The 17,363-nt window shown below is 35.3% G+C and overlaps 1 protein-coding gene across 2 annotated transcripts in view; it reads right to left on the reverse strand.

Moving 5' to 3' along the window:
- LOC135079335 (serine/arginine repetitive matrix protein 1) overlaps positions 1-17,363 on the reverse strand; it is a 233,027-nt gene that overhangs the window by 9,495 nt on the left and 206,169 nt on the right. Inside the window, exon 1 of one of the 2 annotated variants that reach the window (XM_063973968.1) lies at positions 5,215-5,586. The exons of the other annotated variant lie outside the window; for it this stretch is intronic. Coding sequence (XP_063830038.1) covers positions 5,215-5,283 — 69 coding nt within the window. The 5' untranslated portion in view covers positions 5,284-5,586. Of the gene's footprint in view, positions 1-5,214; positions 5,587-17,363 lie in introns of those variants that run through there. 2 annotated transcript variants of the gene reach the window in all.

Below are 17,363 nucleotides of genomic sequence, written 5' to 3' on the forward strand. Positions count from 1 at the left end.
GTTTATGGGAAGGTATAAAGAATATTATGAGATATTGTGCCTGCATCGACGATACGATGAGGTGATAACATTGCGAGGGACACCGCCGAATTTAGTTCGTATGTGCGATGACAAATTTTTATGGTGACCGGGATTGTGTTGGGCAGGTTTACGAAATTTTGCAGTGATTCATGGTTTAGGGCGTCGATGTTTCTATTTTTACTCGGATCTTATATGGAAGAAAGAATATGAGTTGATAACAGCGATAGCGCAATCGTTTTAATTCATTATTGATTAGAGTTACTCATACCCTGCGAATGTATGTATGTATCTTAATAGGTATTTTCTCCTATCTGGCAGTCCGTTCCAAATGGAAACTCAGTAAAATCAATTAGGTCGATTTCGGCTTGAATCACACTGTTTTTCTCGGATGTTTAATAAGATGATATCTGTTTAACCCGAGGGTTGTTTCAGGCCATTAGAGACAGTGATGAGATCCCGCTTCCGCGCCTCCGGACACACGGTCCCTCTCATTAAAGGTTAAATTACTGGCGCTCAAAGGATTGAACCTCAGTTGTTTACGTTAAGCCTCGTGTTCATTAGCAGAAGTATTGTTTTATATTAACGCGGTGTAAAAAAAGTTTTTAATCAGCGAGCGTGCCTACAGAAATCGGAAGATTCGCTTCGTTTGTTGATTTAAAAAAAATACATATTAGTGAATTATAATTACAAATGTCTAATAATCTCGCTAACCCCTCGTAGTAAGTTAAATATGCTTGTGTTACGAGTGGGTCCACCATAATAGTCGACCGGCAGGCGGGAATCGAACTCGCGTTCCTCCCGGCACCTTCACCATTCGGCTATCGTCGTACAAAATGATAGAATTTAGAAGTTAACAGTTACAAAGTTAAGCGCCAGAGACAAAACAATAAGATGTAAATTGTCTTATTATATGTATTACTAGACTCGTAAGTTCAGCGTACGCGTATCGTAGTTGCGTAAGAGTTTACGCAAGGAATTCGTGACGAAACGTAAACGTATTCATGGCGAATCGTTTTACTTGCATAGAGCCGACGCACAACCGACAACTAAATGACTTTGTTTCTGACGTTTGTTTTTTCCATATTAGGATTCCTTGGTAATGAAATAGAAATTCGTCACAGATTTCAATAAAAACTTTGAAGGATTTTTTTTAGTTTTATCATGTAGCCTGTTTGTATGATTAATCACTTTACTTAGTTAAGTTGTATGCGCCTTTTCCAACAATGCTGACTGCTGGCCAATACCCTCCAAAAAGACAGTATTGTTGTCAAAAACCTTTTTATATTCAAAAAAAGTAATATCATATTACTCCTCGTTGTCTTTCGTAACTCAAGGGTCACATTTCCACCCAACCCACGTCCTTAACTGGCCAAAACAATGCCCTTAAAATTTAGAGAATGCCATGAAAGAAATAATTCGAAAAATAAAAATAGGAAGACCGCCTCCGGGATAAGGGCTGCTCTTTATTCAAACTTTTATAGGAAGGGTAGGCTTCATCTGGCGCATTGTTTAACGATTCCTTGCTATGCATGAAAATTTATTTACATAATTAAGCGGCTGCCATGTTACCCCATTTTGATTTGCGATGTCTACAGAGATTTCCGCCCATTAGCATATTTCGCCCGATGCTTAATTTCGTCGAAACAAAAGGCGGTAATTATGAATCAATTAAACTGAGCACAAATGCTGAGACGTTATTAAATCTCAATAGATTTACGCTCATATCTCAGTAGTACGCTTTAAATATAACAGAACTTATCAACTAAAGTAGGTACATTTGAACTGGATAATTATTCAGCGTTATCAGTAATCCAAAAAGAATCACCAATATTATGAGTGCTTTAAGTACAGTTGCACTAAAACATTTAATCGATTACTCATCATGCTGATACTCAAATTCTCGGGACAATCACTTCAATCAGACCGTCTTTTGTTTTTAATTCCAGCTCACAAAGCAGTTCACTAGTGGACCCTAATCGAGCTATACCTAGAGGTATATCCTGCCCTACGCAGTCAGTTTTATTTACTGATTCAAATCAATGCCGGCATTCAAGCGCAAGGGTTACTGCGAAAGGGATCAAATTGAATTGAGCTCAAGCACACATGCCCGCGTTCGTCCGTTCATCAATTGTATCGTATAATGGGGGATACTAGTCAACAGCCCATTTCCTGAGTTTAGGTAGACGTAATAACATGGTCGGGACGAGGTCTGCCTTGCTTAACTAGGGGTTCGCTAAAGGATATCTAATTAGCCGACTTCATTTTAACGAGCTGTATCTCGTAGGTGCCATTAATGTTTCTAAAGGCATCTTTAAATTATCATATTTATAAATATTGTAGTTCTAGATAAAATACTTTATTTATCTTGTTTCAATTAGATTCAAATAAGAATGGGTTTGTAAAGCAAACAACGTTATTAAAGTGGGTGTACAAGGCAAATATTATTAAGGATGATAATGTCATTGATGACAGCAGCTATTCGAGGTTGTTGATAACTACTTTTATCTTTTATGCATTCTTACTTCTCCTTTTAAACAAAGAGATCATTACAATTGGAACCAGTTATTGCTATTGAAATCGAGAGAACAATCTAGGAAGGAAGATAAGACAAAAACAATACAGACCTTGCCTGTAGTATCGACGTGGAGCGTACAAGGAAATAGGAGATTAATTCACCCATACATAACTCTTAAACAGGAACGCGTTTAAATATTTTATAGCCGTAATAAAACTAAAGACGTGTGATGTCCTAGAGATGATGATTAAGCGTCTTGGAATGCAGGACCAGAATCATGAGCTGGGTGTGTAATTTCAAACACTTTGAAGTATTTTGATAGGCTCACGTGAGTCACAACTTAGGATTGAGAATTGACACGTTCATATAAATTCGATAAAAATAAATCCCCAGAATGCCTGTGAGAACAACGTGCCTATTTATGTAACTTCTGATTCTTGTTATTCGAATTCTTTGATAAAATAAACGAACAGTGTCGTAATCTTAGTGTGGTTGCTCTTATTTCAACAACGAATCGATAACCTTTCAATTAGGTAATATTCCAGAGCGTATGACGTATGACGCAAAAAAGTTCGTAACCGTATAGTCATTAATTAAAGTCCCAACAATATACAGGCACTTAACCTCAAACGACCTTTGAAAAAAGAAAAGGGACGTCAAAATAAATGTTCCCCGATGAGTAATGCTAGCAGCATGAGGATGTGGGACAAGACGCAACTTTCAGACGGCTGTGAGTCATGCCGTTATACTGGAGACACGCCTCCTGAACGACCCGAAATAGCTCGTCGCGTGACTTCGCATTACCATGCCCATAACCATAGGTCATTGATTTTTCAGCCTCAACCAACTGTGGAGAGTGTTTTGTTTTTTTCTTCAAGAATCCCGAAATAACTTGCAGCCTTTTCAGCACTCAGAGGTTAATCCTATGATTAATTTAAGTCGAACTGGCGCATCGGACAGAACGTTTTTCATGTGACACAATATAAATAGTTTTTAATTTATATGTTTTTATCATGACTTTTTCAACTCGCAATATGTGGGTGTGCCAAGAGTGCGCAAATAAATAATCTCGCATGCCTTGTGAGCTTTAGCATATTCTGAGGCAAATGTGACTCATGTAGTCACCAAGACACGTTGTGATGCTAGTTTTGTTTACAATAACAAATATCTACTACCGTATCTGTTCAATTGTTTTTCTGATTGAAAACAAATGAACGTAAGTCGTTCACCAAGCAAACAGTGAAAAGTGGAGAAGCGTATTTGCTGTTTCAAAAATGGAATTCAACAAGGGCGAGTTCGTTAGATTTCATCGTATTGCTCTGTCGACAATTGGCGCGGTCATTCCCTGCTTCCAACCACCGTCTGGTCACGTTCAGCAAACCAGAGACCGCAAACAGGCTCCGCAGAACTGAATTAAACAGATTCGTGTTTTATTCTTTCACTTTCATAGGCTTCGCGGACGTGCTTTCCAATTATCCACCCGAGCAAACTGTTGGCGCGAAGCCCTGCACGTCTCTGATAAGTCTAGCCCGGTAAATATACCGGGAAGGATTCCTTTTTAATGACAAATCAGAAAACATCCGAGTATTTTTAAGATTGCCAGCTCATTTCACGTCGCTATTTTTAATGCAACGACAGACGCAGTTTATATCACGTATTTTCGTAGAGAGTGCTTGAGATGAGGCAAAATTGTCGCAAACGACAAAACAAGCAGAGGAAATAAGCTTAATTACTAAGTTGCAAGTCCAAATCACCCAAAGGGACGGGGGTCTCTTGAGTAGACCCTTATGAAGGGAGCAATTATGGAAGAAATTTTGAACACCTCCTTGAAAAGGTCATCGTACTTTTAACTTAGTTGGACTTAGAAAACAATTTTGATATTTTTTACTGATTGCATTCCAATTAATGTTAGTCAACTCTTTCGTGTTCACGTTGAATGGTTGTGCTAAGCCTTTGTCGCGCTGTGAATAGATTCCTTGACAATGTGGCTTCGCTGTCACCGTGACAAAGGGTCACTGATCAAATTTGTTTCTTTTGTTATAGTTCTTCATCTGTCAGCGTCCGGGGTTGTGTAAGGCGAGTTGTTTGAATGGTGTTGTAAAGCACCGGATGAGATGAAGATAAATCTTTGTGAATGTTAAGAGCTCTCAGTCATACGAACTGGCTTTTAGAACTTGGTTTTGGAGAGTTTGGTATATTCGTCATCACATTTTGTGTAAGAACAAATAAATGTGAAGTCCCTACGGTGGCTGCTGAAATTGTTTCAGACGGTTTTGAAAGACAAAAGATTGTTCTATCGGGGAGCAAACTTTGCTCTTCGAACTCGTAACAGAGTTAAGTCAGCCCCCGAGATTGGCTGACCTTTACAATCAATAGCTACTGGTCTTCCAATTTTCGCTCTTTATGCTTCATTTAACTGATATGTCTTCTTTAAACGAGTTAGATGATAAAAAAATATAAATTGTTCAAATTAAATACTTATCCAATTATTTAACCTCGAATTTTAATTAATTAACCTATATAGGTACATTCCACCACCACCTATTTCAAAACTCTACTTGTATTATTTTTATGTTTTAGAAAATAATGATATGTCCATCTGTTTCAAAATATAAAGGTAGAATAGCAGCTATTCTAATTCTAATTAATTAGGTATATTAAAACATCTAAACTCTTACCACATGAGCCACCAAAATCCACTGGAATATCTGTCGCATTTTGGACACAAGTTTCTTGTTTGACGGCATTGTTACACCTTTAATCCACCTTTACACAAATCCAATAGTATGTAAGGAATCCACAAATAGCACAGAACGATCACCAACTTTATCGACCGTCTCACTGCCTACACACACACAACTAGAATAAAACACTTTCACACAAACTTGTTCTTGTTACACTAAAGGTTTGTTGTTGAGTAGCTTATCTACCCGATTGATGTTTATATCTAGGCATTTGGCAGTTAAACCTGCGGTATAAACGCCTAGAACCGTTCGCTTGCTTGAGCCCAACTGTAGACTGACAACACTACACAAACGCTATACGCGAATGTGTAAAACGGTGACTCATCGTCCCCGCATACTGTTTACCGAGGCTTGAGTCATCGCGGTCGGAATAAACCCAGCGATACAGCGCTGTCAGCGCTTACCTAATACACCGCCCTAAAAACGCCACAAAACTCTAAAGCGCTGGAACGCTGTGTTGCTACGTACCAACTCCATTAATACCTCTATTCCGCACGTGTCCACAATTTTTCCACGATAATCTGAGCTCTATTCCTTATAGGATAAAGTTCAATGGGATTGGTGGAGTTACTTTAACGTAAACTTTCGCGTTTGAATTCGACTTGCATTATGCTAGATTACGCTCGACTAGGTCGAATACCGTTTTGAGGTCGTTTGTATGGTACTCCTAAGTACGTTTAACAATATCAGACAAAGCGACCGATCGAATTGTGAATGGAATGCGGTCCTCGACTCGAACGCGTGGTTAATTAAAATAGATACAAACTAGATTAGAAATAGTTGCAAGATCGTTTCGAAACGTTGACTTGGTATGCTGTAGCTAGCGACAAATTTGTAGGCCGGCCATTTTTGTAACCATCGGGCGGTTGGCCCACTGTCCCTTACTAATATTGTCGTAGAGACTGATCAAGCGATACGTTTATAGATAAAATGGTAGAGTCGTTTGTAGAAGTGTCGATATCATTTGGGATACGTTTGGCTTTTGGCATTTATTTATGCCGACCTTTTATGGTCGTCGGGCTTTGCGTAACTTAGAACATAGTGATATAGTGCTAACAAACTAGTTTTATGATGATGATAAACTGAATCAGGCGTCAAAGATAAAGAAAATTTCAAGATTTTCGTGTTACAAAATGATTAATATACTAAACCGCAAAGAAAAATAAGGTCGATTAGAAAATCTTCTATATCTTCAAACGTACCTGACCCACCTTTGTGAAGCAAAACATATATATTTTATCTTTATTTAAAAATAAAAAACTTGAAATAATTTGACTTTATTTCATATCTAATCTAACTGACCCTTTTTTCTTTGCGGTCCAAAAAGGTCTTAAGAAGTCTTTATTCAATTAAAGTATTCATGAACTCATATGAATTTTAATGAAATGTTATGTTATAACGTAGGTAGATCCGCAAAAATCCGCCTAAGATTCCACTTACAAGTGCGAATAAACTATGACATCATTTTTCACATACAATCGATTTCCATCTAACAATAATTAACGTATAGGTGTGATCTGTTGTCGTGTATCTTAATTAAACTGGAATGAATGGAATAAAAATCAAGTTTCAAATATTTTATGACGTACTAAGATTTATCTATATTTCTTTGATTTTTTTAATTCTCCGATAGATATACGAAAGTTATCATAACATTTAAATGACATTGTTATTATAATTTTAAGTGTTAATTGACTTTCAGTAATTTATTCTAATGACTACTTTACAATCTAGATTTTACACCAGATAGCAGTTCAAATTCCTCGATGTGCAAAGGATTTAGTGTTTTACATGAAAACAGATACGATCGATATCATTCTATAATTTTACTAGCTTTTTCCCGCGGTTTCACCCGCATGAAATTTAGTTTGTCATGATATATCGTCATAAATTATAGCCTATATGTTATTCTGGGCTATAAACATTAATACTGTAAAGTTTCATCACAATCCGTTCAGTAGTTTTTGCGTGAAAGAGTAACAAACATCCACACAAACTTTCGCATTTATAATATTACTAGCTTTCCGCCCGCGGCTTCGCCCGCGTGGAATTTTGTCTGTCACAGAAAAACTTTATCGCGCGCGTCCCTGTTTCAAAAACCGGGATAAAAACTATCCTATGTTCTTTCCCGGGACTCAAACTATCTCTATGCCAAATTTCATCAAAATCGGTTGCGAGGTTTAAGCGGGAAAGCGTAACAGGCAGACAGACAGACAGAGTTACTTTCGCATTTATAATATTAGTTGGGATAGTAGGATATCATCAAAATAATGATACCTGTTTTGGAAATTCCTATTGTAAAGATTTATTTTCGTGTCAACATACTTACTTAGATTTTTTAATTTATTTTCATTACTCATTGAAATGATATATTCTAGACTTTTGTATTGTAAATTGCATGTAAAGTATGAAGACGTAGGCATCAAAGTACACATTGTTATGTATATTCCATATCAGACGCCTTGACGTCATAGGTGTATTATGTAAGACAGTCAAGTACTACTTGTAAATGATGTTTCTTTGAGACACAAATTTAATTCTTTGGATTATTAAAATATGAATATGTAACACAAAAGCAGAGCAATTAGTTATCTCAGAAACTTTTTTTATAAGAATGTATTTAAATTGGACATAGAGCACATAAATAAAATAAATAAAGGCACATTAGCTGCTGATAAACTTTTATTAAATCGGTACTTAAATCATTATGGTTCTATCGTCGCCAAATTAGAAAGTAATAAGTATAAACAACTCCTCCGATTGACTCAACTATGTGGGTGTAGAAAAACAATGATCTAACTTAGGCTAAGGTGAACGCTCTCATGCAATGATGATATCATTACTGCATTTATTTTTGAAATTTAAATTTCGAACTCATTCAAAATTAGAACGCCACTTTTGAAAAGTCATTCTCTGCAACGAGGTGTCAAGCCAATTCGTATTTCGAATTCTACTAGCGGAAGTCATGATGTTGACAAAAGAATTCCGAATTTACATTTTGAAATTAATGAATAGATTAATTACTTTCGTTCGTTCGTTCGTTTCAGCCAAATGACGTCCACTGCTGGACAAAGGCCTCCTCCAATCAAAAAAATCAAAATCATTTACATATTCAGTTTAGACCACAAGTAGCACTTATGAACGTCAAAAAAAAATACTTTATTAATTATTTATTTTATTTATTCAGTTCCAAGAAACCGATAATGGGTCAAAATGCAGGAACCATGAAGTAGAACGTTTGATTTATCTGAGTGAAACAAAATTCATTTAATTTTTTTTCATCACTTTTTGTTCTAGAAATCAATTTCTGACACTCTTTGTTTCCGTACACCAATTAAAGATTCCGATTCATTCGAATGGTTCTAAAATGTGTTTTAATCTGATAAAAATACAAATGAGTAATCTTATAAAATCTTGATAAGAATTTATTTAACAAGATGTTCTAGAAAGATCTCTTTGGAAACAAGTACACTTGTACAAATGAATAATACAAAGACTGGTACAAAATTTCAAGGACTGTCAACATATTATGGCAATACAAGAACATAGCAGTGTTAGTGTAAAATCATGTTTTTGGATAAGTTACATTCTATTTTAATAATTCTATTGTAAAATATTTTGTGTAAATTATTTCATGATCTTCTAGAAGAATCAGAAAAAGTTCTGCTCTTATTTTTTCTTGTCTATTAGGTACGTTATCATTACTGCGAATTTCAATAATAACTTCAACTTACAATTCTAAACATCTGTTATTTAGAAACTTTACATTTAGTATGAATTGTCTCGTTCAGGTAGAGTACAGAAAATGCTTTAATAATATTAACTGTACAACATTTGTAATATCAACTGCAATTCAAGTCTCTATCAACTGCAATTCTTCGAAGACAGGCTTCGCTCTTGATCAGTCAAATCACACATTTTGCATAGTACCTACTTATGTAATAAGAACATTTCCAGGTACATTTCCATATTTGAACAAAACACGCTATGGGCTAAAAATGACATTCCACCTTTGGCTTTTAAATAAATAGGTCACTATTAAAAGCTTCACTATTTTCGTAATACGTGCACAATCTACGGAAACCACCGCCAATCTACGTTCCCACAGCTCTGAGTCATATATGCCTCATAGTACTATCTCTATGTATGTATATCTATCTAGACATTCGCTTATTAGCGCCGCGGAAAATCAAACAGCCTTGTATATCGTTTAACGATTTGTTTACAAATCTTGTTTACTCTGACTAATATCTTCGGAATTGCGCCTTTTAAGTCCATGTGAACTAATTTTTTTATCTTTTTATCTATTAGTCGTAAATTAATATTGGTAGCTTTTTAATTTCATTTTGCGCATTTGTAACAAAAGGCAAATGTTGAATTTTGTAAATTCGATCTTTTTTATTAATCGCAAATGAATAAATGAATCGTAACCGGAAATATTGATTAGATGATTGTTAATCTAAATCGTTTTTATGAACTCGGTACCTTTTCCTTAGTTACCTAATCATTTATCGATATTAATCATAGTAGGTAGGTATTTGTTAAAATATTATACCCAAACACCCCAGTGTGTCGCAATACCAACTGGAACAAAACTATTATAGGTACCTTAATATTATTTAACCCCTAGTTACATGCTATCTTAGCGTCAAAACAATTTAATTAAAAACCGATAATTTAAACTTGTCACGTTTTCACGAGTAAGCAGCTGAAAAATCGTTTATTAATTTTGGTATAGAGATACCTAAATAACTTAAAACACATAATTTCTCTTATTGGGGCTATTAAAGAATCGTATTAAGAATTTAAATGTTTATTTAGATGCCGTGGAGTAAAATTAATGGAATAAACCAGTGTAAACATGCGAATCCAATGGAAAAAGCTAACAAGGACATCGAAGAGTCACACGTGAAGAATTCGAAAAATGAGGATGAGTCTTATTTGTAATAAGGATATGAGTTTAAAATAAACGCGACAATGCTACTTTCATATCCGCGTCAGCTGGTCTACTCTTTAAGACGGCAATTTGGCAGCTGCTATCATGAGCGAGAGGGATCCAAAATACATCTATAACTGTCTCTGTCGCTCTTTCGGAGATGCTATCAAGCTCGAAAGCGACAGATCTTGAAATATATGGACTTGCATTACGGAGTAGGCCCGCAGATGTCGTCGTCCTTAGGTCTATGGAAGCGCGTGAGTCAGTCCTTCTCATTGTTGCTCGCATATGTCTGCTCACGTGGAAGTGAGTCATGACAACACCTGCGTACGTTATTTTATCGTTGCGCATGAGCGAAGTAGCTGAATTTTCCGCCGTCAAATTAATGGTGGCGCCGGCGATTCGCGTGGCAAGTTTTAATTGATGTGTATTACACACATCAATTGTTTTTTTAAGCTTAAATGAGTGATGATAATTTACTGTATAATGAAGAAGGATAATTTAAGCCCCGCATAAAACGTTTGGTCTCAGTCAGGCTTTTGCTATAAAAGCTTAGAAAGCTTCTGATAGTTTTCCTAATTGGTCATAGAGAAACATGTAGTGGAAGTGTCTTTAGGTGCGACCTTTCTATACTAACTCCTAAAGCTCTTCGAAGAATAGCTTAAAACATTCAGCAATTTATGAGATGAAATACATGATAAATGATTTTAGACTCAGAGCAATTAATCCAGAAATACTTTTTACAAACATTTCAAAAACTACGCACAAGTAAACCTTTAAAAGTCACTTGCCTTTTCTACTAACGATAAAAATTTTGTAACCCGTTTCCCTAAATAGAAAAATTTACCAAATTAGAACTGCTCCAATTATAAGCACCCTATTTTTGAACGTTGACGTTACTCAACCGACAATATCGGTTACGCCATATGGAGACCATTGTTGTGACATTACTCATAGGTGTTTGATAACAGACATGAGGGAACACCATGACTAATGCGCCTAAAGTTACAGTTACAGTTATCACTTTTTTAATGACTCACAACTCAGTCTGAGTACGAGTAAATTAGTAATTTAGTGCGTCATGTACTGACGTTTCGTTTGTGCTAGCTCATCTTTTGTCAATTGTAAAACCCGTAATGATTTTTGCAATTACTCAAAGCAGTGAATAATTAATGGGTCTTTGACTTTTCAATGAGAATTGGAGTCAATATTCTTTACTCATGTTCTTCTTATAAGACTCTTATAAGAAACAGCTATGTGTCAATCTAGCTTAAAACACTTTAGAGGTACTTAGGTTAGTCAAAGCTTTTATTCAGCACATAAGTTCTTTCCAGACCGTTTATTTAGTTACTAACGCCCGTATTCACAAACATTACTATGAGGTCTCACAGTGCACACACAAACCAATCACAGAGCTCTATTCAACGTTGTGCGTTCGATTTGCTTCCTCACATAAGCAAGCACTGATAGAGCTCTGTAATTGGTTCGTGTGTCACCCTAGCTGTGCGTCCACGCGCTCTGTGAGAACTCATAGTAATGTTCGTGAATCGTTAGTCGCAATACTCGCAATTCTTCAATTTATTTAAGTAGGTACAAAATATAAGATTAAAATCTTATATCTTTTAGCAAAAAGATAAAAAATGATGTGACGGTGTTCAGGTATTAAACGCACGTCATTTGAGACAAAAAAGCTTCGCGCACCAAAAGTTTACGTCATGATGATGTCAGCGGAGCTTTCGTACATTCCCGAGAATGGGTATGGTATTTAGCAGTCAATCCCAAAACTTGATGAGGCATTTAGATGTGTTTATGTTTATGGGTCTTTTCCATACATTATCTCTACATTCTAAATAAACAACTTGAAAAAATCGAACTGCCTAAGGCGAGACTCGAACCACGACCTTCCGCTTGCCGGGCGACTGCTCTTCCATATGATTATCTCTACATATATTAAGCTTACGAGTTTAAAGCATTGTAGCTCCGTCTGTTTGAACTACAGAACGAATTTGAATTAAGTTTTTGGTTAGATAGAATGTGAAAGGTTTAATAATAAGGTTCAGTATAAATTATTTGAAAAACGGCACTACGTTAGTAGTACATTACACCCATTCATGGCAATGTAGATGCATACTTGCTCGTCGTTTGTTACTTCTAAAAACAACCAGAAACACCAAATAGGATTCGTCACTATCCTTCTTTTAATAACAATTAGTTTAAATCTGAACAGAAACAAATTGTCACATGCTAGCCTGCGTTCTCCAGTACCTATACCGTGTGAAAATTCAATTTCTGGATATAAAATGTGCTGCCAAAGTATTAAATAAACTTTTTATAAAAACTCTATCGTCAAAGTATACAGCCATGCATTTTACGGTACGGAACAGTAAAGTGAAATGTAGTGTTAAAAAGATAAGAATAAGCCGTTTAGATATGAAGTAACTTTATCATTTGTTTGGTGATGTGCTACTAAGGCAATGACCTAAACCCATAAATTTCGTTTCACAATACTTGTTTATCTGGATGACTAATATTAAAGTGTTACGCACTTGGAAAGTGAATTTTTTTGGTGTATTTTTAGTATCTTTTATTTTATTTGTTTAACAATGTTTCCTACCTACACTAGGTATCTCAAAAACGTGGAAACGAAATAGATACTTAATTGGTGATCGTGGGAACCACTTATTTTTACTCGACTATGGCAAAGCAAAAAGGAGGATTATGTGATCCTAAAAAACAAAACTTTCTAACAGAGTAAGCTGTCATAAAAGCTTTAAGGCATACGACTATGAGTAATTTTTTATTTCTTAAGTTGATCAATTGTTTTATAAAGTCAATGAATGGACAATCCAGTCGCTTGTTCCATTGACTGACAAACATCGAGTTGCGTCAGTCTAAGCTACATTCATGTCATTCCCAATGACACACCCCCATGACACACTAGACGCGTCACGCTAGAGGGGATGGAACTAATTGACTCAACATCTGAGTCACTCTAACTCCAAAGAAGCCGGTCAATTGTTTGAACAGTGATTAATTGAAAAACAATCCATTGTTAAAAAGTATTAACACAATTAAAATTCTACGTGCAATCGTAATTAATTTATAGAATCGCTAATTGATTATGTTAAGAGCATGAGTCAGGGCAGTACCAAACGTGACAGGATTGCTTAGTTATTGTTAATTATGCAATTTGCATTTAATTTGCTTGATCGTTGGTGAGTCAGTTTTAATATATTCTTAACACCTTTGCTGCGGCAGTAACTTTCTAATACTTTCCATTCCTTCGGTACAAGGTCAGTAAACCTGGTATTAAAACTTACATTGTGGCGGCACAAGGCTTAAAGACCTTGTAATATTTAAGATATATTAATTTTAATTTTGGCTTCATGTTAATAGATATTGTGTTTTTTTTCTTTGAATATTAACAATAATGCATTTATTGACATACACCTGAAGGCGTTCGTGAATAACTTGTTTAGTATAAAAATTATAGCTATATTCAAAATACAAGGCTTATGCACCCTGTGCCGCACTGAAGTAGGGAAGTCTGGTGGGTATTCTAGGGATGTGAAATACAAATATCGATAGTTTAAATTAAATTTTAATAAAAATTTAAAAAAGTAACAAACAAAGATGTTTTAATAATTTAGTCTAAATATTTTACAAATAAGACATACGTGCATAAATACTTAAATAAGCTATATTTAAAGAAAACATATTATTTAATAACATTTAGTTACAACTTCAAATGTTTGTCACGAAAAACATTATTTAAATTAGCAATAAATCGTGTAGCAAATTAAATTATAATCAATTTGCAGTTTTGATTTTGTTTGTTTCTCTTGACGCCATGTCGACATGTGCGTTTCTTACGAATGCGAGGCAACACTGGCTGCACGAAGCTAGCGTGGGGTGCGGTACCAGGTGCGCAGGGTACAAGGTGCTTCGACCTGGTTTCGCATTGTGAAGACATTTTATTACTTCCGTGCGGTACCAGGTCTAAAAACCTGGTATTAAGGTAGGTACATCATTGGATTCTATTTTAAGAATACATCATAGATATATATTCATCACTTTCCTACACCGGACCCAATTGAAGTTATGCCTTTCGCACGACAAGGAAGACTATAATTTTCTTAGCCGCACGGTAAGCGAGACGTACACAAGGTCTATAGACCTGGTTTCGCACTCAACGTGTTAAGGAACAAGATAATATTAAGGTAATCCTTGTTGTAAAACGAGACAGTAAGACCCAGGATTGTATAGTTTATTTTTATTTTTGGTAAAGTAAATAATAATCGTAGGATTATTATTAGCCGATTATTACGGTAGCCGTTCTATTGCAAATATTCGTTTTATTGAGAAAAGCGTATACGCTCAGAAGTTTTTCTAGTGTAACGCAGAACACACAATCGTAAAAAGCACTAACCGCCTACCTAGGTGTCACATATGTATACCAAATGTTAATGATACCAGATCATGATCTTTTTACTACGAGTTCGTACTCGTACTAAAAAGATCATGATCTGGTATATTATACTCGTGTATATCCCATCTTTATCAATTCACTCTGAAAACTGATTTTATATTGTGAAGTAAATATTTTTCATTCTCATTTTACATATTTTTTCTTACTTCTTGCCATTTTAAATAAATTCAACATCCTAAAAATATTTCCATGATTACAGTGCAAATATTTTTTTATAATAGTGTGATTAACTAATAATAAAAGTAAACACATCTACATTTCTTTGTTATTTTATTTATGCTTTAATTTATTGCTGTATTACTAATCAAGTGACATGAAGGTCGCCCTTTACCTTATCTTTATAATTTAAGTCTAATTAACACATTAAATAAAAATAAAACATTGTGAATACCCAGTTAAGTGCTTTTAGATAAACGAGTGCTGTTATAAGTAAGACAATAAAGGTGATTGATTACACTGTATGTACGAGTATGTAACTTTTGCAGACAATATTATCAGTCCATCAAGATTATGAGTTGTCTAACACTTTTTAGACTAAGTAGGTACTTACACAGAAATACGAGGAATCGATGATAGCAATGTGAAAGAAAATCTAGCTAACGATTTTTATGGAACACTTTCTTATATTCCGTACCAAAACGGGTGTGGCCATTTGTACCTGTCAAAATATTTAATCAAAAGAGGACCAACATGACAATTTTAAATTCAGACTTGTATTAATTAGATAGAGGAGAAAATTATTTTAAAACTGCGTAGAACGAACGAAAGAAAGTGTTGCATGATCATTCGTTTTCAGGATAAGCACCATATCAGATTAAAGAACACCTAAATCATGCCAATAAAATTTTATTAAAAACCTTGTTGATATTGACAATTTTGTATTTCCAAGGCTTTATGTTTAGAACAAATAAGGCTACAACCACATCTTCTGTTCAAGTTGATGTTTGTAACCTTTAGAAGAACTTATGTACAGTCCCAATGTCTAATATTTATTTAAAATTGCGCGAACTATTTTAGTTTTATTTTAGTTTAGTTTACTAAATTCCTATAATTTTGGACATCCCTAAATAAATCATGTAGCACTAAATCAAGCAACATGTTTCGTTCATTAAAATTCATAAAATAAAATTCCTAAAATTCATTTATTTTTGCAAATAGGCTTTAAAAAAGAGCTTTTACACGTCCCAATATTAACCCTACCACTGCTTCGGGACAATAAATGGGCCAGTGCTGAGAAGAAGCAGCGCAAGAAACTCAGTCACTATTGTCAGCCTCCTTTTCAAGGTTTTACAGTCTTTAAAATATACAAATTACTAGCTTTCCGCCCGCGGCTTCGCCCGCGTGGAATTTTGTCTGTCACAGAAAAACTTTATCGCGCGCGTCCCTGTTTCAAAAACCGGGATAAAAACTATCCTATGTTCTTTCCCGGGACTCAAACTATCTCTATGCCAAATTTCATCAAAATCGGTTGCGAGGTTTAAGCGGGAAAGCGTAACAGACAGACAGACAGACAGAGTTACTTTCGCATTTATAATATTAGTTGGGATTGCGCGAACTATTTTAGTTTTATTTTAGTTTAGTTTACTAAAGTCCTATAATTTTGGACATCCCTAAATAAATCATGTAGCACTAAATCAAGCAACATGTTTCGTTCATTAAAATTCATAAAATAAAATTCATAAAATTCATTTATTTTTGCAAATAGGCTTTAAAAAAGCGCTTTTACACGTCCCAATATTAACCCTACCACTGCTTCGGGACAATAAATGGGCCAGTGCTGAGAAGAAGCAGCGCAAGAAACTCAGTCACTATTGTCAGCCTCCTTTTCAAGGTTTTACAGTCTTTAAAATATACAAATTACTAGCTTTCCGCCCGCGGCTTCGCCCGCGTGGAATTTTGTCTGTCACAGAAAAACTTTATCGCGCGCGTCCCTGTTTCAAAAACCGGGATAAAAACTATCCTATGTTCTTTCCCGGGACTCAAACTATCTCTATGCCAAATTTCATCAAAATCGGTTGCGAGGTTTAAGCGGGAAAGCGTAACAGACAGACAGACAGACAGAGTTACTTTCGCATTTATAATATTAGTTGGGATAGTCATAAGTATTAATGCGAGCTAGGCAGTTTAAATAAATTAAACATTCCAAACATTTTTATCCTTTATATAATCATCAACTTTATAGTAGCCCTTTTTCATTAAGGTGCTTTTGATATGTGCTTTAAAGTATTACTTAAGTAAACATACCTCGTGCTTTGAGTCATCTGACTTAAAAAGGATACATGCGACCGGGTCGAGTGAACGAGTGACCGAGTTAAGATGCCATCATTGGGGTGAACGACTGAGTATGAGTGAGTCACTCTTTCACAAGCTTTCGTATGAAGGTCGAACTGAATGAAAGTTGGTTTTGGTTTTGTTTGGTTAAAATTGTAGTGCTACCAGTTACGCACTGAAAAGTACATTCGAATACTAGGTGTATTATATTTATTAACTTTTCTATTTAATAATTTATTTTGCGTGAAATATACCATGCAGTAGTAGGTGTAGAGGATTTCTTGATATCGATTCATTGCACGTGCCCAAGACTAGGTTAAAATAGGTACTTTTTCAAGAACATCGTATGATTTACGAATATTCGTTAATACAGATAGTGCGTGCGTC

The sequence above is a fragment of the Ostrinia nubilalis genome, chromosome 16 (genome assembly GCF_963855985.1).
Source record: "Ostrinia nubilalis chromosome 16, ilOstNubi1.1, whole genome shotgun sequence".
NCBI lineage: Eukaryota > Metazoa > Arthropoda > Insecta > Lepidoptera > Crambidae > Ostrinia > Ostrinia nubilalis.